General features: G+C 45.0%; 2 protein-coding genes across 8 annotated transcripts; one reads left to right on the top strand and one right to left on the bottom strand.

Annotated features, from left to right (window-relative positions):
* Positions 1-423: 423 nt before the first annotated feature.
* LOC125077544 lies at positions 424-4684 on the bottom strand. The gene is made up of 3 exons (XM_047689461.1): positions 4509-4684; positions 4042-4218; positions 424-809 (listed from the first exon to the last, which is right to left on the bottom strand). Exons 1-3 carry the CDS (start codon positions 4570-4572, stop codon positions 610-612), a joined length of 441 nt encoding a protein of 146 aa, XP_047545417.1. The 5' UTR covers positions 4573-4684; the 3' UTR covers positions 424-609.
* A 548-nt stretch (positions 4685-5232) lies between these two features.
* LOC125077542 (tyrosine-protein phosphatase 10D-like) lies at positions 5233-19810 on the top strand. 7 transcript variants are annotated; one of them, XM_047689453.1, is made up of 16 exons: positions 5233-5517; positions 6992-7250; positions 7384-7668; positions 9816-9919; positions 9996-10467; positions 10541-10650; positions 10788-11096; positions 11175-11471; positions 11552-11666; positions 11748-12050; positions 12127-12206; positions 14006-14252; positions 14332-15315; positions 16826-17027; positions 17093-17928; positions 18209-18364. In XM_047689453.1, exons 1-16 carry the CDS (start codon positions 5359-5361, stop codon positions 18238-18240), a joined length of 4794 nt encoding a protein of 1597 aa, XP_047545409.1. In that variant the 5' UTR covers positions 5233-5358; the 3' UTR covers positions 18241-18364. The 7 variants fall into 7 exon arrangements, with proteins under 7 accessions (XP_047545409.1, XP_047545415.1, XP_047545408.1 ...); XM_047689459.1 differs by lacking the exons at positions 16826-17027; positions 18209-18364 and adding an exon at positions 18876-19810 and having other exon boundaries at positions 14332-15289; positions 17144-17267; XM_047689452.1 differs by having other exon boundaries at positions 10788-11471.
* Positions 19811-20912: the final 1102 nt, after the last annotated feature.

Raw genomic sequence — 20912 nt, 5'->3', positions numbered from 1 at the left:
CCACTCAAGTCAGAAATGTGATGTAGGAGAGGACTCGACAAATCACATTTCTGACGAGTCTTTAATAATAGGCTATTTGAGAATGCGAAAAATAAAGTGTCAATTATTGGAATCAGTTTATATTGAGTTTAAAAATGGTTATTTATTAACTAAAGTAGAAAATAATAATTAATTTATTCAAAAATCCATAAATAAAAATGCATTTTTTTAAACGTTTGTCACGTGACACAAAACGCTTCTGATTGGCCGGGTTATTGGTGACTTTACTTGCTTGATAACCTCGTTTGAAGTCGTTTGACTACTGTATGTGGATTATATGTGCCACAGATTATAATACAGGCAAGTGACGTCACCGACCACATTACAGCGCCATATTGTCAAAGTAGCATTTTCGCGCGCTATTTAAATATGGTATTTTTAATTTGAAATTTTTCAGCAAATATGTACTAGAATAAAAAAAAAACAACTTTTACAGGGTTCTTTAACCTCTACTTAATAATATAAAATGGATTTTAAAAACCAGTCAAATAGCCTATTAAGTACACGGTAAGCGGATCTTCCGTGGATTACAAAGACACGGCGGAATCTTTTTATATCATAGCATGAAATTTAAAACAAAACCTTGACAATGACTAAAATAGTATACAGAAAAAGTGGTGGTGTCGATATTTTAAACGCCGAATTGCAGAGGTCACCGTTACAAAAACACATGTATACTTTCCTATGATTCCACATCGTGTAGGCACATCTCTCTTCGTCGTCACTGGGGGATCTCTGAAGACACATTCGCTGGGTCGCCGCACCGTAATCTGTAGTTATAAACTCATTAAAATAACTCTTATTTCGATTAAATCAAAGGGATAAAATATTCGTCAGCATACAAGCGTCATAAAAGAACTAGATCTCTAGAATAAATATTTTAAAACATGTTTACTGCTAATAATACTTGGGCCATGATTTCCATAATACAGTTACGTGAGCAATATGTATCTAGTAATCTAAAGAGACCTTAAAACTTCACATAAGAAAAAACGTCAGTTCCCTAAAGTTACAGCAGTTGACAGCATCGATTATTTGTATATTCAGATAGAGATAGAGCTCTAAAACGACCCAGCCAACTTTCAATTCTTAGTTTATGGGCTTTTAGTTGTGCCGACAGGGCATAGATTATTTCGCCAATGTCACCTAGGATGGAGAATACACGAAAGAGTTTGAGTGGTAACGGTTGAGGAATCAAACTCAATTAAATTTTGAAGACTAGCATAGTAGTAGCAATTTCTTTGTAAATCCTTAACCTAGAACAACACAAACAATTATCTTGTGTGACAGGTACGCTTCACAATCGCCAAACGTCATACTACTTTACTAGTGTGCGTGAACTGATTGCCCAAAGATTGGCCACTATATTTTTCGACGCACTCGCAGTTTTCAGTGCTGAGATTTTGCGTACTAAGTTAGTCAATTGACCACATCTCATATAGTTGAATGCGAGCGACCAATAGGAGCGGACAGTTATTGAAAGCCGCAATTAATTTGTATTCTTAGTAAGCACGAACATTTTTTTTAGTGAGTCATTAAAAGGCATTAATATTTACAAGCGCCCTTTGTTTATATGATTTAACAATTATCTAAGGTTAGTAAATAATTTAATTCGTATTTTCTTCATCTTTATATGCCATTTCGCTTACGCTTTACTACATTTATCTAAGAGAGAGCAGTACAACCGATATGCCGACATAGATTAACGAATATACTTAAAGCAAAAAAGATAAAAAATAAATGTATTTTAACAAATACTAATAAAAACTATTGTTTTTACAAAAATGTCCAATTTCATTATTAGATACTGTAAAAAATATTCTGTAACAATAAATTCTTCTACGGGCTTAACTTTTCTCAGGTAAGTATTAAATTGATTTCTGTTTTGTTCTAGGTTCTTACCTAAATCAGTTATATTAAATATATTTCTTTAAAATAATTGTCTAATCTACTTAACAGTTAATATCATTACAATTACTATCATTATTGAATCAAATAATGTAATATTAAACAGTTCTAAAAATGTGGTAATTGGAGTGTCTTTGTGATTTTTATGATTTAAGATTATTTTTTATTTTTAACATTATTATAAATTGAAGTAATCGTAACGAATAGCGCTACAACATACATACTATAGCCTATTCCAATGAAAGTAGGAAAAAAGATAAACAAACTTTAGATTTACGTATTTCATGCAATTTGCTAACAACTCAGCTATCTTGTGCTCTACTACGACTTAACCACTTATTTCCACTTTAATTTTACTTCCAAAATCCCGATAACAGTTTCGTCGACGTTCATAACGCCATTTTTTCGCAATATATATAATTCGCCCATAGTGAATATGATAGGTTAATCAAGCTCAAGACCAATGATATTGCGTCAATTTGCTTTTATCTGTGCAGTCCGTTTGAGCAGTTTTAATGAACATGTGTATGAAATATCGTTGCGGATTATTTCGTTTGCACAGTTGATCGTAGGCATTTGCATTTTCTATTCGATAAATAGTTGTCGATTCCAGTTAAATTAGCGTGTGCAACGTCAACCTGTCGATCAATTTAGGAAAGGATTTGCTGTATGCGCACATATCACGCACAAATAGTAATATGACGGAAGAAGATCGAAGTGGACACACCGTGAATAAACGAAGTAATCCATTCAATTTTGCGGTCTAGTTTCGATATAGATTCGACGGAAGAAAATCGACGCATTTTCGGTAGCGTGAAGAGAAAATAAAGCCATTCGATATTACTGAGCAAAATCGAATCGTTACGATATATCGTACTTACTACTTGCGTGTTTTGTCTTATGTAGCGGCCATAAGAAATAACGTCAGTCCCGTAAAGTGACAATAGTTGACAGTTTTGACGCTGCTGCTATTATTCGTCATCGTCGCGCTATATACGACTATTACCGAAAAAAAAACAGATTCCAAGTTTAAATAACTAGTGGAATCCCTACGAAATAGTGTCTTTATCGGCGGTCGAATCTTACTTTGTTGCTATTGTTCAAAGTTGATTTTTAGAACAAAAGACAAAAGAATCATGAGTAATGGGACTCATATGTTGTCAAAAACTAGAAAAGGATTTTTGTCAGATGCTCGATTAATGCAGACGAAACATTAAAAACAGAGAAGCACAACGGTATACAATCAATGAAATGGCAGCTAATACTATCGTCCTCAGAATTTTCCCATTCAATCACTGTCAGTACAAGGCCATTGAGCTAATCTGGTCAAAAATCAAAGGACAGGTCACTAGAAGCAGTACAACTCCTTCACAAAGAAAATGCTAGATCTATTACAAAATGTGTATGCTAATGTGTCGCCTGAAAACAATAGTGTCAATGAAAGAATAAAATAAAATCTGTAATTATGATTGTAATGTTTCATTTAAAGTTTGTGTACTGTACTAATTTTTGTGTACTCTATAATTAATAATGCTCAGTTTTACTGAGAAACCGAGCAGTGATTCATTGTAATAAAATAGTATTATAGTACTATAGTTGTTTTATGTACATTATATATTTAATTGCTTATATTATTTGTAATAGGTTTATACTCATGTAAATGAAATATTGATATTGAACTGACATAAAAAAGATGGCTAAATATCATTTTGCTTCTCTACTCTACAGAAAAAATAAAGGCCATGAAGTCTGTCAGTCTTCCTTCATGAAATTAATAATTATGGAATTTATGGAATACACTTTTATCAAAAGTTTGCTTGGAGTATAATAATATCAGAAGAGGAATTGGTAGAACATAAATATACATATTACAAATTATTTTGTAAACTCTTATTTCAAATATTTTTTTTATTAACAACCTAAAAAAAAAAGTAGAGTAGAGTATCTTTTCCTCCTCTATTTTTGCAAATAGAGGAGGAATATACTAAAGATGCTCTACTCTTAATTAGTAATTCATGACCTTTTTATTTTGTTGTCATTAATTTTTTCGCCATAACTGTGGTACATTCCATTACATTGTTTTATAGTACCCACCATCAGTTCGAAAGGCTCCAGTAGTCCCTTCTATCATTTTTCCACACCACCCTGAAGGACAGGCAACTACATGAATGCCTTCTTCCACCTCTGGCTCCGTAGCATTAAATGGAAAAGGATCTCCACAGGTGCCTAACTCGCCCCTTGACCTACATTTCATACAACGTTTATGTAAACCTGAAATAATATAAAGCTTATTTAAGTATCAAGTTTAATATAAATTAGTAATATATAAAATATATAACAATTTATTCTTAAGAAGTATATATTCATTAAACTATAATCGATCGTTTTATTTACGATAAATAACATAATCTATGGTGATTCAGCTTATATACGATACACAAATAATCACTTCATATAAAGGTAATGTGAGTTAAGCGAATAGGAAGTTTCATTTTCAAGCCATTTAAACTCTCACTTTACCTTGAAAACATATCCGTGTCAAAGAACTAGTGAAAACTTACAATTAATATCCTTAATCAAAAGAACTCCTACTAATAAACAAAAGAATAAGATTTTGTAATTCATTTTTACACTTTATACACTTTCCTTAAAAGTTTTTAACATTTAACTAACTTTAAAAACTTTTCATTTTGATACATTGTAAATGTCATAACGAGAACGACTGTTCTGATTCGCAAATCGGAATTCACACTTCACTTCTCTTTGTCGTGCTGTCCTGTCACTGTCACCTGTCTCCGTTAGCTTTCGCCATGTTGATGACAATGACAGTTGTGTCAACGTCATCGATCAGTTATCATCTACATTGGCGATATAATCTGTGACCTGTCAGCGCAACTAAAAGCCATTAAACTAAGAATTGAATTAAATAAATAAAATTTATATACTCTACGGCTCAGTGTACAACATAATCTACGATGACACAACTCATACACAATACACAAATAATAACTTTACTTTCTTTGTATCTTCATCGTCATATTATTATTTCAAAGGTGGCTTTAAATGTAATATTATACACTTAAAGTTTCTAAATTATAGTGACTTTTAACCTATTTCATGCTAACTAAATTGCTATTCTATACTATAGTAAAAAAATATGTTCCTATGAAGTTATAGTTACGAGTTTTAAGTTTTACATGCTTAGAAATAAAATATCATGAGAGTTGGCAAAAGGCAATCATAAATATTCTTTGTCTTTGGTACTAATTTGAAATGTCAATTTATTAGCCTGGCATATGAGTTATGACAATATTTTGTTATTTTTTTATAAAGGTTTTCATTATAAAAGTGTTTTACAATTATGATTTAAAACATTGATATGTCGATTCTACACGACGTAGTAAACAAATCATGCTTCCACGGGACGAAAATAGTGATTGCCTGGAGGAGAAAGTGTCATATGAAATCAGAGAGTCGCCTTCAATGATGTGGAAGAGGTCGATTGTGCAAGCGAAGGCTGGACATATGAGCGCCCCAGCTACCCTGACATTTGCGCTCTTCGTAGTTATTGTGAGCCATGTCACTATTTATTTTGTATATAGTAGTTCCATCTTCATCTTAAACTCGTTATTGTTTAGGAACCTGTTTACGTACTTCGATATATAGTACGAATAACTTTCGATTAATATAATTATACGCATTCATTCACAAACTAAAAAATCCATTAAACCTTTTAATATTAGTAGCATTATTTTAGTTTAAGCCCTTTTTTATAGCCCAATCATAAAAAAATCAAATAAAATTAACTCAGTAAATTTGTTCAATGTTTTGAATAATTAATTATTCAAAACATTGAACAAATTTACTGAGTATATTTAATTAATTAAACAAATAATTTAATATTTGATAGATATGTCTATTAAAAGTACACTTATTAAATCTTAAATAATGTCTATGCTGGGTATGATAATGGTCATAAGTAATAGTGGAAATATTGTTTGATTGTTTATTTTTCTTATGTCTCATATGAAGCTATAATAGGCTTATAGATGCGATTTCACTTGCATGGATGACTGATTGTAACAAAGTCTTTATCGACAGGAAATCACAAAAAACTATAAAACATTTAATTAGACAATGTTTATTAAATTACATTTCTATTGGATCATTAAAATACTATTTCTTTAAAAACAGCTTTAATTAAAGTACTTAGACAATTAAATATGAAATTCTCAGTAAGCTTAGCATAACTTGAATCTACTGCCAATGAACTAAAATAATGCATGCAATTCAAAAGTATGTATTTTGAATTATTATAAACATATTAATCTTAAGATACTGAGAGCAAGATGCATCTTTATAAGGCTCATTCGAGATACTAATAAAAGAACAAAAAAACAAAGCCATATTTCATAATAAATTTATGGAGAAATCCCAACTGCTTTGAATATTCCTAGAACATAGGTTCTATGATATGTTATTTCTCTATGTCAGATAACTAACATAATATTTTAGAATATAAATCAATATGTCACTATGTTGTTATGATGATTTGTATAAATATAAGTATAGATGGCTCTATACTTTATTTGCAGCAGTACACAATACCAAATAAGCATTCATCTTTACATATAAATCAGTCAAATATCAAACGACTGGAGAACTATTACTATATCTACCAGGTGCAGTTGATTATACATATAGCAATTGTTACAGAATATATTTACTGAAAAATTGGTATTTGAAGGAATCAGTGAAAATTGTTTAAGCATATTCTGTGTAGTTTTATGTGCTTTGCTTGAATTATGTTATTGACATTTTCTGTATGTTGCAAACATATTTAATTAACAACTTATATTTGGTAGAAATATCCCGCAGGTAGATACTCATACTGCTTTGTGACAAACTTCGGGAAACATACACATATATGATAATATATAATATATATGATATGGATAGATAATACTGCCTTTTTATTATGTATCCTTATAAATGACCATTTATGAACGATCGAAGTGATGAATACGCATGTATCGGCGCGCAGGCGCTGTGGAGCGCGCGCGGCGACGCGGCCGACCTCGTGATCGAGATCCCGGGCTGGGGCGCGGCGGGCGCGGAGGGCGCGCACTACCGGCTGGACTACCGGCCGCCGCAGGGCTCGCCCGCGCCCAACTACACCGTGCCCGCGCGCGCCTCCACCATCAATTTCCAGGGCCTGCCCGGCACCAAGTACCACTTCATGCTGTACTACTCCAACGCGACCTTCGCGGACCTGCTCACGTGGAACCAAACCATCATAACCGGTTCTTGCTCTCTTCCTTTCGCTCTATCTGTTCCTCCGTCCCGTACGCATGCACGCACGACGAGGGATCGAATGCTTGTTATAATTATATTATAGTATTCTGTTCGAATCCGCCTCACGCGCGCCCGTTGCAGCGCCGGAGCCGCCCACCAACCTGACGGTGACGCTGGGCCGCAACAAGCAGGCCGCCATCTCGTGGGCGCCGCCCGCGCACGGCGACTACTCGGGCTTCCGCTTCAAGGTGCTGCCGCTGTCGGAGCGCGCGGAGGGCGGCGCGCGCAACATCTCGGTGGAGGGCGCCGGCAACTGGTCGCACGTGCTGCGCGACCTGTCGCCCGGCGCCACCTACCAGCTGCACGCCTTCACGCTGCTGCACGACAAGGAGAGCGCCGCCTACACCTCCTTCAACTTCACCACCAGTGAGTCCGGAGGGGAAGCCTTCGAGGTCGCTCCGATTTAAGTATTGGGATTTTCCGCGAATGACATCAGCGAGCGAAGGTCGTCGAGATTCTCGGCGAGTGCGTCGGACGTATTTTCCTCGTTTTCGACTGAGCGTTTGAGCGAGTAACATTTCGTTTCGTTAGTAACATCACGTTTGAAAATCTGATTAGTCACGAGACAAAAACACAGAAACTAACATATGTTTTGACACTAATATTGCTCGTTTAGCTATCCCGAGTCATAATATATACGAGACGGCGAAACATCGCCGGCACATATAGTATTAACATACATATATAACGTGTAAGATGTAATCATGTTACGGATACTAATATGGGCCCCCTTCCCGGCCAGCAGCGGAGCCCCGCCGGAGCCCCGGGTCCGTAGCGCCGGGCACGGAACTTCGCCAGCGCTGGTACAAACTAACCGTTCCCGCCGCACGTAGCGTAGCTTGGCCGAGTCCGGTGCCCCGGGGGCCCCGGGGGCCGCGGTGGGCGCGCGAGAGCGCTCCGGACCGGTTTCCGTTTTGTTTGCGGCACGAGATTATTTATTGCTATTTTCGTTTGTTGCATGATGTTTCGTCGCTATCTTATTGTTTGGAATGAGCCATGTCGTGTGCGAATATTGCATCTGTCCCGCTACCCGCTTCCGTTCACATTCAGGCCGCCGCTCATGGATCGCTCATGCTTTAGTTCCACGACTTATCTATTAGATTAAGATACGGCATAAGAAAAATATCCTCTCAATTGTTATTTGATGACGACAAAGATGAAATGTACACTGACAAATCACAAGTGGTTGCCACGCTATGTCGCGGCCCGATAACGTTAAATAACATAAACTTTAACTATTCTCAATGTAGGTTGTATTTTCCCTTTGATATCACTATGAGGCTGTCATGTACAGACAGGATATCATCTATTATTTAATAGATTTAAGGTCTCTCATAGTATATTCTACCGCCAAGCAGCAAAACTTTGTGTCGTTGTGTTCTAGACTGAAAGGCGAGTGAGTCAGCGTGACTACAGGTACAAGGTTGTCATCATCAAATAACAGATGAGATATTTCGTATGCCGTTGTTATAGCAACTTATAATAATATTCATCTATTTAATTAACGAGTACTACACAATAAGTTATGTTCAAAATGAATACCGTCGCCGTCGCCGTCGCCACACCGGCGACAGGAACTATTCGCTCGAGATAAACATATTGCTCGTGATAAATTTCAATAATTTTCAATATTTTGGAGAAAGAGGCGATCGTTTCTTTCCCAAGTTTTTTTTCCATGAACACACTCATTGTAGATTAACGATTTGCCCACAAATGTTCCAACACTTTTTTTATTTGGCTATAGAAGCAATTTGAACGATTCCTGGGACCCTGTTGTTAAACCGCTTAAATTACCCCACGAGAGAGTAACTGACTCGAACAGTTTAGCAACGAACACAATCATTTTGTCACAATTTTTTTAATATTATTTTTTTTTTAATTGTACGATTTTATATCTGAAAATAGAACACCAATATTTTATACTGGAATTAATTGAAGTGAAATCAGTTTGTGCTTACACTTAGAAACATAAAATACGGCTCCCTCGACATATTTAATTCAATAGCACCGTCGCAAGCGGCAGAGCCTTCGGCGCCGACGGCGAGCGCGTGTCGCTGTCGGTTCTCTTGACGAACTGTCCATTGTTTCATTTCTATTATTTTGCTGTCCGTTTCCAATACCGGCTTATGTTGTTGTCATGTACTCGTAGCGTCTTAGTGTGTGTTCTGTACTTAATCACTGTGCAACTGGTAATATTATCGTCGTCACAAATTATTTATACAAATGAGTGCTTTGTAAATTACAAAATAATTAATTTGAATGTGCGAGTATGCGTCCCCGTATCTCGGGGAGTCAGATGTATACAAAGTCAGCCCTTTTAGTGTCGGCTGTGTTCGAATTTTAAGCGAAATCAATTTAACATTTTATAAAAACATGAGCCTTTCTTAAAAGACCAAACACTCAAATGTTGTCGTGCATAAAATACTCACTTTTTATATTACTTCCGCACTCGTAGAGACCAATCCGGGATGAAGATACAACAAAAAAAATAACGTGAACTCGTAACGTTTCAGAACCGAACACCCCGGGCAAGTTCATAGTCTGGTTCCGCAACGAGACGACGCTGCTGGTGCTCTGGCAGCCGCCCTACCCGCCCGGCGCCTACACGCACTACAAGGTACGAGCGGTCGGCCGGCCGCCCCGGGGGCCCCGCCGCCCCCTCCCGCCCCACTCACGTGCGTTTCGCGCCGCAGGTGTCGATCGAGCCGAAGGACGCGCGCGAGTCGGAGCTGTACGTGGAGAAAGAGGGTGAGCCGCCGGGCCCCGCGCAGGCCGCCTTCAAGGGCCTCGTGCCCGGGCGCGCCTACGACATCTCCGTGCAGACCGTGTCGGACGACCAGCTGTCGGCGCCCACCACGGCGCAGTACCGCACCGTGCCGCTGCGCCCGCGCAACGTCAGCGTGCCCGCGCGCTCGCTGGCCGAGACCGCCTTCCGCGTCACGTGGCTGCCGCCCGCCGAGCTCAGCGAGTTCGAGAAGTACCAGGTGTCCGTGTCGGCCGGCGCGGGCGCGGCGGGGCGCCGCCTGCCGCCGCAGCTGCGCGCGCGCGAGGAGCCGCCCGCCTGCGCCTTCGACGGGCTGGAGCCCGGCGCGCACTACACCGTCACCGTCAAGACCATGTCCGGCAAGGTCACGTCGTGGCCCGCCACGGCCGACCTCACGCTCAGTGAGTGCCCGCCCGCGCCCCGCCGCGCCCCGCCGCGCCCCGCGCCGCCCTCACGCCCGCCCTCTCGTTGCAGAGCCGCTGCCGGTGCGCGACCTGCAGGGCCGCTCCGTGGAGACGGAGGAGGGAGGCGGCGTGTTCCTCTGGTGGAAGCCGGCCGACGGTAGCACCCAGGACGAGTACAAGGTGAGGGGACCGTCCGCGACCGGCTTATGACAATGCGCTCAGTGGAGTGACGTTCGCTCATTACATGCGGCGACATTGGCATTTCACCATCGGGAGCTGACCTTCGCGGGAACTGTACCGTCGTCTCTGTGTCGCAGGTGTCGTACCACGAGACGGGCCCCTCGCGAGACGACAGCAACACGCTGACCACCACGAACACCAACGTGACGCTGGAGGCGCTGCTGCCGGGCCGCAACTACACCGTCACCGTGGCGGCCGTGTCGCGCGGGGTGGAGTCCAACGAGAGCGTGTTCCAGGCCGCCACGAGGCCCCTGGCCCCCGCCCTGCGCTCCGCCACCGCGGAGCAGCGCGCCCTGCTGCTCGCCTGGAGCTCCGACGTCAACTCGCGCCAGGACCGCTACGAGCTGCGCTACCGCCGCCGCGACGGAGACGCGCCCTACGCCACGGTACGCCTAGACCCCCAATCCTCCCCCGGGCCGCCGCGCCCGCCCCCCGCCGGCTCTCACCGCTCCCTCTCCCCGCAGCTCGTGACCGCCGACACGAACGCGACGCTCGAGGACCTCCACCCGGGCGCCGTCTACGAGATCCAGCTGGTCGCCATCAGCCACGGCCTGCGCAGCGAGCGGCACACCGTGCTGAAGCCAGTCCGTCCGCTGCCCGCCGAGTGGCTGTCCGTGGAGCGCGCCACGTCCAACTCCGTGGCCGTGCACTGGCGCGGGCCGCGCGCGGGCCTCGTGGGCGCCTTCGTGCTGCGCTACCGCACCGCCGCCGCCGCCTGGCGCCGCCTCGACCCGCTGCCGCCCGGCGCCGACGTCGCCGAGGTGCGCGCGACGCCCGCGACGACCCCGACATCACCCCCCCCCCCTGCCGCCCAGCTCGCTGACGCTCGCTCTGTCGGCAGATCGCCAACATGACGCACGGCGAGCGCTACGAGATCCAGCTGGACACCGCCAGCGAGGACGCCGCCGGCGAGACCGTGGACAGCGGGCAGCCGCTGAGCGCCGAGCACACCGTCCGTGAGTAGGCGGCCCCGCGAGCGAGCCCGAGCCCGAGCCCGAGCCCGAGCCCGAGCCGCCTCTGACGCGCCCGTCCCGCAGGTCCCAACCCGGTGTCCAACGTGGCGCAGCTGGCCGACACGCGCAACGTGACGCTGGAGTGGCCGCGGCCGGCGGGGCGCGTGGAGTGGTACGAGGTGCGCTGGTGGGCCAGCGAGCAGGCGGGCGGCGCGGCGGGCGCGGCGGGCGCGGCGGGCGGCGCTCGCAACGTGAGCGCGGAGGGCGGGGCGCGCACGGTGCGCGCGCTGCTGGGCGAGCTGGCGCCGGGCCGCGGGTACTCCGTGTCCATCGCGGCGCACTCGCACGAGCTGGCCAGCGACATCTTCACGATGCACACGCGCACACGTGCGTACGCTCTGCTCACGTTCGTTCGCCTCCTCGGGTTTTCGATCTCTAACTGCCGTCGTTTCTGTGCGAGCAGGGCCTCTGATCCAGTCCGAGATGACGATCGTGAACGAGTCCGGTGACGGCGACGACAACGACACGCTGCCGGCCATCCTGGTACGTTACGATACAGACCGCTTCCGTTCGCCCTTCGACCCGCTCCCTATCTGGTCCCCACTCGACTGTCCCGTACCTCCGTCTAAATCTATCGCAACGTCATTGCGAGGGTTGATTCGATTTCATTCACGTTGAAAAATAAACATTCAACTGAGCGAACTTCACAGTCTCGTCGATCGCAATTGTGAAAAATTAGTACGCCGAGATCCCTCTTCTACTATGACTCGATTTGTTCTAGGAAAACCCGAGGTTCAGTAAAGAGCAGGGAAATAACAAACTATATCGTAAAATGCATATACAGGAAGAGGAGCCGGTGACTCGCTACAAACATATGAGAAAATAATCTCACCGAAACAATTAAAACAAAATATGTAGTTTTTTTTTTCAAATCATTATTATTTAGTGTTGAATATAAAACTTGTAGACGGCGATTAATTATTAATTAGACTTAATGGCGTGTCGTTACGTGCCCGTCAATGTAACTCTCGACCCGAGTCCAAACACGTCAACTCGTCACTGGGCGGCGATGGCTAAATCCGAAACTACAAGGAACAGCAAAAAATATTTAAACAAGTCTCGGATCCGATTTTGATCAAAATTAAAAACAATATTCCTAGCGAGGAACCGAACGCGTTACTATTGAAATATGAATATCACCAATAGGCTATTTGACTGGTTTTTAAAACCCATTTTATATTATGTAGTAGAGGTAACGGAACCCAGTAAAAGTTGTTTTTTTTTTTTAAATTCTAGTACATATTTACTGATAAATATCAAATTAAAAATTCCATATTTAAATAGCGCGCGAAAACGCAAGTTTAACAATATGGCGCTGCAATAGGGTCGATGACGTCACTTGCCTGTATCGTAATCTGTAGCACATATAATCCAAATACTGTCAAACGAGGTTAACAAGCAAGTGACGTCATCAAAAACCCGACCAATCAGAAGCGTTTTGTGTCACGTGACAAACGTTTAAAATAATACCTTTTTATTTATGGATTTTAGAATAAATTAATTATTATTTTCAACTTTCGTTACTAAATAACCATTTTTAAACTCATAATATATACTGATTACAATTATTGGCACTTTATTCTTCGCATTGTCAAATAGCCTATTTTATTACACCGCTCTAATCTGAAAAAATGTATATTATATAACAAGAGGTCTACAATTTCTATTTAAGCATTTTTAACTAAAAGTTGTCGATCTCCTATAACATATCCAAAATCAGCCTTCTCGACTAATTTGCATTTGTCGGCCTGTTTTTTGTCTATAATGTCTGGACTAGTATCGTTATATCTACCGCTTACAGTGCAAGCTCATTATAATATTACTTTACATGTTATGTTTGTCGGCTTTGTCTCGCTAAGAAAGTTAGAAATAGTAAAACGGAACTTGACCCCGTTAGCGTCAGACACACGATGTGATTACATTGTAAATAAAAACAAATGATATAACACTTGTTTTATTCTTGTTCCTATCAGTTGTCATTTGTATCATTTAGATGAGAGCAACTGCTTAGACGAGGTATATGATGACTTAGTTAATCATCAGATATTTCTACACTAAATGGTATAATCGTTTGTTTGTGTTCATATTCAAGCTTCTCTGTGCTCAGATACAAGTAGTCCTACTAGTAGCACTAAAGTTTAATTTATATTAAGCAATATCACAAGCATAATATAACTCTCCGTTACCAAAGAATTATCCAAAAATAAGTGTCTTAAGTTTTCGCGTCACGAAGACGCAATCTTCGCTACTGATCGGTCGTGTGTTCCCGGCGGCGCTCGCAGGTGCTCTACACGCCCACGCCCTCCTCCGCCAGCAAGTTCGACGCCTACCGCTTCCGGCTCGAGGGGGGGGCGGCGCCCGCACGCTGGCAGGAGCGCCCCGCCACCCCCCCTGACGCCGCCGACGACGCCGCGGGGCAGCAGCAGGTCGCCTTCCGCTCGCTCACGCCGGGCCGCCTGTACAACCTCACCATGTGGACCGTCTCGCACAACGTCACCTCGCACCCCGTGCAGCGCCAGGCGCGACTCTGTAACTATCCCACTCCCGCGGCTCCGTCCGTGCCCGGCCCGGCCTGACGGCCCGACCTAACGCCGCCGTCCGTCCGCAGACCCGCGGCCCATCACGGAGCTCAACGCGACCGCGGTGGGCGCGCGGGAGATCTCGCTCGCCTGGGCGCGGCCCGCCGGGGACTTCACGGACTTCGAGGTGCAGTACCTGGTGGACGAGGACCGCCTCGAGACGCGCACCACCGACCGGCTGGCGCTCACGCTGACCGAGCTGCGGCCGTACACGCTGTACGTGTTCACGGTCGTCGTGCAGGCGGGCACGCCGGCCACCATCCTCACGCGCTCGCGGGCGCGCTCCGGCAGCTTCCGCACGCTGGAGGCGCCGCCCGCCGCGCCGTCGCGCTTCCAGCTCATCGACGCCACGCCCACCGAGCTGGCCTTCGAGTGGGCGCTGCCGGCGCGCGACGCGCACGGCGTGCTGTCGCGCTTCCGCATCTACGTGGCGCCGGCGGGGGCGGGGGGCGAGGCGGGCGCGGCGCGCTGGGTGGACTTCGGGCCCGAGGCGCGCGCGGGCCGCGTGGCGGGGCTGGCGGCGGGCGGCGACTACGAGCTGTGGCTGCGCGCCGCCAACGGCGCGGGCGAGGGCGCGGCGGCGCGCGTGCGGCAGCGCATGGCCATCGCGGCGCCGCCGCGGCCCACGGCGCTGCCGGCCGAGGTGCGGCGCTCGTCCACCACGGTGGCCGTGTCGTTCGGCGCCGACTACTTCTCGCCGGCCAACGGCAACGTCACGGCCTACACGCTGGTGCTGGCCGAGGAGCCGCGCGCGGACACGCCGGCGCGCCTGCCGTCGTGGCGCGACGTGCACCGGCTGCCCGTGTGGCCGCCCTACCAGGTCACGGAGCCCTACTACCCGTTCCACTCGTCGGCCGTGGAGGAGTTCACGATCGGCTCGGAGCGCTGCGAGGGCGGCGGCCGCTCGTACTGCAACGGGCCGCTGAAGCCCGGCTCGCGCTACTACGTGAAGCTGCGCGCCTTCACGGCGCCCGACAAGTTCACGGACACGGCCTACACCGTCGTGTACACCGGTCAGTGGCGTCCGCTACTCGGTTGCCTGATTCATCTGACGTCCCCGTCGCAGATATTCTGTAACATTTTCGAGATAACGACGTTTCTTATTCATTCGTTCTAATCGATTATCTGTTGATATAGGATAGTTCATGTAATATGGACTGAGCTAGCAGTTCGTCCCACTTCGAAACCGAGTGATTGCAGTTATTATTTCATTAATAACGGGATGTCTGTTTACTTACCAAAAGACAAATAGGCAGGTAGGTTTTTAACGTGTTTCGGTAGCCAGACTCTTCGTAATCGATGTGATTCAGACACCTATGACACATCCAGTATCATACAGACTAAAGATATGTGATATACTTAGTAGTAGCAGTAAAAAAGCATGCTTAAATGTTATCGATGTCCGAAATTGTTTTGGCTCCGCGAGCGGCCTGCAGTCGGCTGTGTGATGTGATTGAGTTCAGTTATGTCAGGTTCGCCCGCGACGCCGCCGCGACTGCTCCTACCGTAAATACGAATATTATATAGACAAATTTTAAAAATACATTGTTTTCTTGACTTACACCGACGAAGTAACTATTTAATCTGATCAGCGTTTTGCAGACTTTTTCTTAATTCACATTTATTTTTTTATTTTTTTCCAAAAAAATTTAATGTACCTTTATGTTTCCGCGGCTCAACAATTAATGTAGTAGTTTTCTATCAGCCCGGTAAAGTATCCGGGTCGGAATTTCCGCAGATGTCCTCGTCTCTTTGTTTAAAACCGTTTATTGAATTTATAAAACGTCACTCGTATTAAAAACATACAAGCTGTAATATCTGCCTTATCTTAAAATCACACTACACACTCTGTGAGTGTCGCCTCGTCGTGAAAGAGCATAGCTTTAATTACTCGATCGTTCGTTTCGATAAGTGATCGATATCGGCTCCCAGTCGCAAGTGCTGATAGCTGTTATCGAACTTACGCCAGTCGCGTGTCCGCCGCCGAGCGATTCGTCGGGTCGTCTATTTCGTTGCGAGCCGGAATCATTTCTTGGATACTATCTGATAATGAAATCCTCGTACCGACTACGACCGTTTTGAACTATGGCAAACTACACAGTGAAGTTCAGACATGAGGGTATCTATTGGTTTCCTCGTTACTTACGCGTATGTGGCGGACCCGGTACCCCACCCGCTTCTACCGCACTCTACCCGGTATTCCATCGTCTCGTTAAAAGGATATATAAAAAACGTAACGATGTTTTTATACGTATAGTGTTCTTTTTTCCGTACCGGTGAGCAAAGTTCTGCACTTGTCTGTATAAAATTCGTACTCGTCCGCTTCTCGGAATCGTACTACCGACATTCCTAGGACGTCGACGATTCGAGTTCCGCGACGAGAGCGCTCGGCGAAGAGTCGATCGAATTCGTTTCAAAACGTAGCACAAAATAAATCAACGTCTAAAAATAACGAAACGAGTAAAGTAACGGCATAGCATTCGGTGCTATCGAGCAGATCTCATCTCAGTGTCTCCCGGGCAGAGGCCGACAACACGGGCTGGATCGCGGGCGGCGCGGTGTGCGGCGCGCTGGCGGCGGCGCTGCTGGCGGGCGCGCTGCTGCTGCGCCGCCGCCGCGCGCGCGCCGCGCCCGCCGCGCCCGCGCCGCAGCCCGCCGCGCGCCCCGTGCGCGTCGCCGACTTCGTGGACCACTACCGCCTCATGTCGGCCGACTCCGACTTCAGGTGCGCCCCGCCCCGGCCCCCTCGCCGCGTCTACCGCCCCGACCTGACCGCCCCGTCGCCCGCAGGTTCAGCGAGGAGTTCGAGGAGCTGAAGCACGTCGGCCGCGAGCAGCCGTGCACGGCGGCCGACCTGCCCTGCAACCGGCCCAAGAACCGCTTCACCAACATCCTGCCGTACGACCACTCGCGCTACAAGCTGCAGCCGGTGGACGACGAGGAGGGCTCCGACTACATCAACGCCAACTACGTGCCCGGCCACAACTCCCCGCGCGAGTTCATCGTGACGCAGGGCCCGCTGCACTGCACGCGCGACGACTTCTGGCGCATGTGCTGGGAGTCGGGCTCGCGCTCCATCGTGATGCTGACGCGCTGCGTGGAGAAGGGGCGCGAGAAGTGCGACCGCTACTGGCCCTACGACACGCGGCCCGTGTACTACGGCGACATCGCCGTGACGGCGCTCAACGAGAGCCGCTACCCCGACTGGACCGTGACGGAGCTGGCCGTGTGCCGCGGCGCCGAGCAGCGCGTGCTGCGCCACTTCCACTTCACCACGTGGCCCGACTTCGGCGTGCCCGACCCGCCCACGGCGCTGGCCCGCTTCGTGCGCGCCTTCCGCGAGCGCTGCCCGCCCGACACGCGGCCCGTCATCGTGCACTGCAGCGCCGGCGTGGGCCGCTCGGGCACCTTCATCACGCTGGACCGCGCGCTGCAGCAGCTGGACGCGCACGCCGAGTGCCTGGACATCTTCGGCATGGTGCACGCCATGCGGCGCGAGCGCGTGTGGATGGTGCAGACGGAGCAGCAGTACATCTGCATCCACCAGTGCGTGGTGGCGGCGCTGGAGGGCGCGGACCTGGCGCCGCCGCCGCCCAACAACCACCACCACAACGCCGCCTTCGAAGGTAAGTCTCCGGCGCGTCCGCCGCCCTCGCCGTGCCGGCCGTCGAGACCGACTAATGTGTCTCGTCTCTCGCGACAGGTGGCCGCTAGCGACACGACGCGGACTGTCGTGACGCTAAAGCGAAAGAGTGAGCTAGCATGCCGTCTCGTTTGATCTGTAGTCGTTTCTCTTGCATACGTCGGCGCCACTAACCCCCACTAACCGAGCCCTCACTCACGTTTCCGCACTAACCCCGTGCGCGCCGCACGTGCGCGCCGGAGTACAGCTGCCGTGTGTTTCAGACGACGAGGGCATCGCCGAGTCGGGCATGTGACGGCGGCGTTAGTCCCCGCAATCCGCCGGGCGCCGGCCGCGTCCCGCCGCGCCCCGCGCGCCCCGCCGCGTCCCGCCGCGCCCCGCCGCGTCCCGTCGCCGTCCCGCCGCCGTCCCGCACAAGGATTGCATTTCGCAACGGATCGTGGTTCTTATTTGTACTTAAAGCTGTTGTCGGACAGCTGTGAGTTTTTCTGTACTATAGTGTTAAGTTTTTTTAATAATATACTTTTTGTAAAAATGTACATTGAGAAAAGCGGACCAATCGTGTATATAGATTGAGTTAGATATAATTTTGTATATACGACGGCTTACGGCGCGCACCGAGCGGAGCCGGCGGCCTCGGCTGTGGAGATTCATGATACTTGGAATAGTTCCCTTGACAGTCATGGTCTCCACTGTTGCCAGCCGGGCTTGTGAATTTTCTCGCAGATTTGGATATTTTTTCTTGTATCTTGGGAGGAAAGATTGATTTATTTCATATAAGTGATCATGAATGGTTCGCGCTGGCCGCCCGCCGTAACGCCTACTTTTTATCAACCATATATTTATGGCACTATATACTTATTTTTATAAAGATATGATGTTAAGCAATGACTACTTGAATCTCAAATTGTACTTAATTAAATATGAGATTGTAGACTCACTCCATTTTAATAGATGCTGAAAGACAGTCAAAACGTCCAAAAAGATAATAAAACGTATTTACTACTCAGACCAATAGAAAAAGGGGGACACGCGACAGCGAAAGCCTTCTAAGACACAGAACGTTTTGCTAAGTAGAGTAATTTTGAAATAACTCATCTACACTACAACTCTGTTACATCACCCGCATTTCGAAGTATTTTAATGAAGATATTCTGGTCACACCGAATTGAACAATATTTTATTTATGAAATGTGTTGTTTCTCTGCCTCACACGTGGCTCCTGGAGCAAGGTTGGAGCTCCTGGAGCACAACAATAATCATTGTAACAATTACAGGAGTCCTATTTCAAATTAAGCTTCCTTCTCGTGTACCTTTTTCTGTTGATCAGGGACTCACTACCCGTTTATACTTTCAAATTGTACTTAAATGGACTTAAAGTTCACCAAGTCTTATGTAACAGTTGTTTTGTCACTCGACTCTGATTTTGGCTTGACTTGCATAGTGTTACTGGGTATATGAGCAAATTACAGCTTTCGATTACCATAGTATAAGAAATGCGGTTGCATATAATTTAAATGCGAATATCATTTAAAAATTCACATCGTTATGCTAGAAATGTTTATGTAAAAAATAATTTATAAACCTAAGCTCATTTACTTTTATTTTATCAAATGAAACTTAAAACTGACAACTCTATGTATTTTATACAAGTGACTTTTACTTTCATTGTCTAACGATGTACTAGTTTTTAATTAAAAGTTTTACAAATATATTTGTCGAGCATTTCGTTCCTCGTCTTTCATGTGTATTTTATGTATTAATGTAATTGGGCATGTATAAAATGTAAACTTTAATTTTTTTCTTTCTTATCACTTTAGATAACAACACACTCTTATATACTTGCATTATTTTTCATTGTTTACTTTTTTATATAAATTGGTTTAAATTTGTAGTCTAATCACATAATTTATATTTTGACTAAATTTATTCAACAATTTCCGAAATTACAAAACAAGGTAAATCCAATTAAAAATTGGAAAATATTTCGCATTAAAAATGCTTTGATAACACTGACATGGTATTTACTTATTAAGAATTATAATTATTAAAATATACACTATTTTCAGAATCGACTTTTTCTTATTTCTACTAAACTACTCTACAAAAAAATCGAATTATAATTCAAACTTGATGATGAATATAAAAACTAGCTTATTACTAAGAATGAGCGAAAAACTTTGCTATTATTTTATAACTCTGGCGTAAAAATTAAGGAACAACTCATGAAGCTAAGAAACTATAGCCTATTCCAAACGAAATAGGAATAAGTTTAAACAAATCTTAGAGGTACGTATGCTATCCGATTTACTAATAGATCGGCTATATTGTGCACTACTAACAGTTCTGACTGATATCTTTAATTATAATATAACACTATTCCACTTTATTACTTATATCAACAACAATACTAAATTTCGATAACAGTTTCATGGACGTTCACAGTGCAATTTTTGCGACCTATGATATCGCATCAATTTTGTTGCCAAGTGTTGTTTATTTGGCTTTTCTCTTATGTTATGAGAGGATTTTGTTTAAATGCAGTAAGTACGTACATTTGAATCATCATATTACAAAATTAAATTGAACGATACTACTTATTTGGAATGTATATTATAAAATACTCTGTAGGTAACTCTTTTCGACCAATAAGATGGTCTTTGTTTTAGGAAAATAATTAATATATTAATAAATAATAATAATAAATTAAATAATTAGTAAAACCCTTAGATGATGCAAAATTATTTTTAAAAAATGTTTAAACTGAAAAAAAATCATTAAACACAAGAAAAAAAATGGTATTAAAATACATTAAGGAATAAATTTCTTAATGACTCGAATTCAATCAAAATAATTCGCACTAAATAAATCATGAATTTGCCAATACAATTATATTCACTAATAAATAATAATTAAAAAATTAAGAATGTTTTTGTTTTTATTACGAATAATATTTAAGTACATGTG

The sequence above is a fragment of the Vanessa atalanta genome, chromosome 4, assembly GCF_905147765.1.
Source record: "Vanessa atalanta chromosome 4, ilVanAtal1.2, whole genome shotgun sequence".
NCBI classification, from domain to species: Eukaryota; Metazoa; Arthropoda; class Insecta; order Lepidoptera; family Nymphalidae; genus Vanessa; species Vanessa atalanta.
This window is presented reverse-complemented; position numbering and strand designations above follow the sequence as displayed.

Coding starts and splice junctions, on each gene's coding strand:
- LOC125077542 (XM_047689452.1), top strand. CDS start 5,359: ATGCTTCCACGGGACGAAAATAGTGATTGCCTGGAGGAGAAAGTGTCA. Junction 14,253..14,331: donor GCAGCGCCAGGCGCGACTCT/GTAACTATCCCA, acceptor GTCCGTCCGCAG/ACCCGCGGCCCATCACGGAG. Junction 15,316..16,825: donor CTACACCGTCGTGTACACCG/GTCAGTGGCGTC, acceptor TCTCCCGGGCAG/AGGCCGACAACACGGGCTGG.
- LOC125077544 (XM_047689461.1), bottom strand. CDS start 4,572: ATGAATTACAAAATCTTATTCTTTTGTTTATTAGTAGGAGTTCTTTTG. Junction 4,219..4,508: donor TTTGATTAAGGATATTAATT/GTAAGTTTTCAC, acceptor ATATTATTTCAG/GTTTACATAAACGTTGTATG. Junction 810..4,041: donor TGGAGCCTTTCGAACTGATG/GTGGGTACTATA, acceptor TTATAACTACAG/ATTACGGTGCGGCGACCCAG.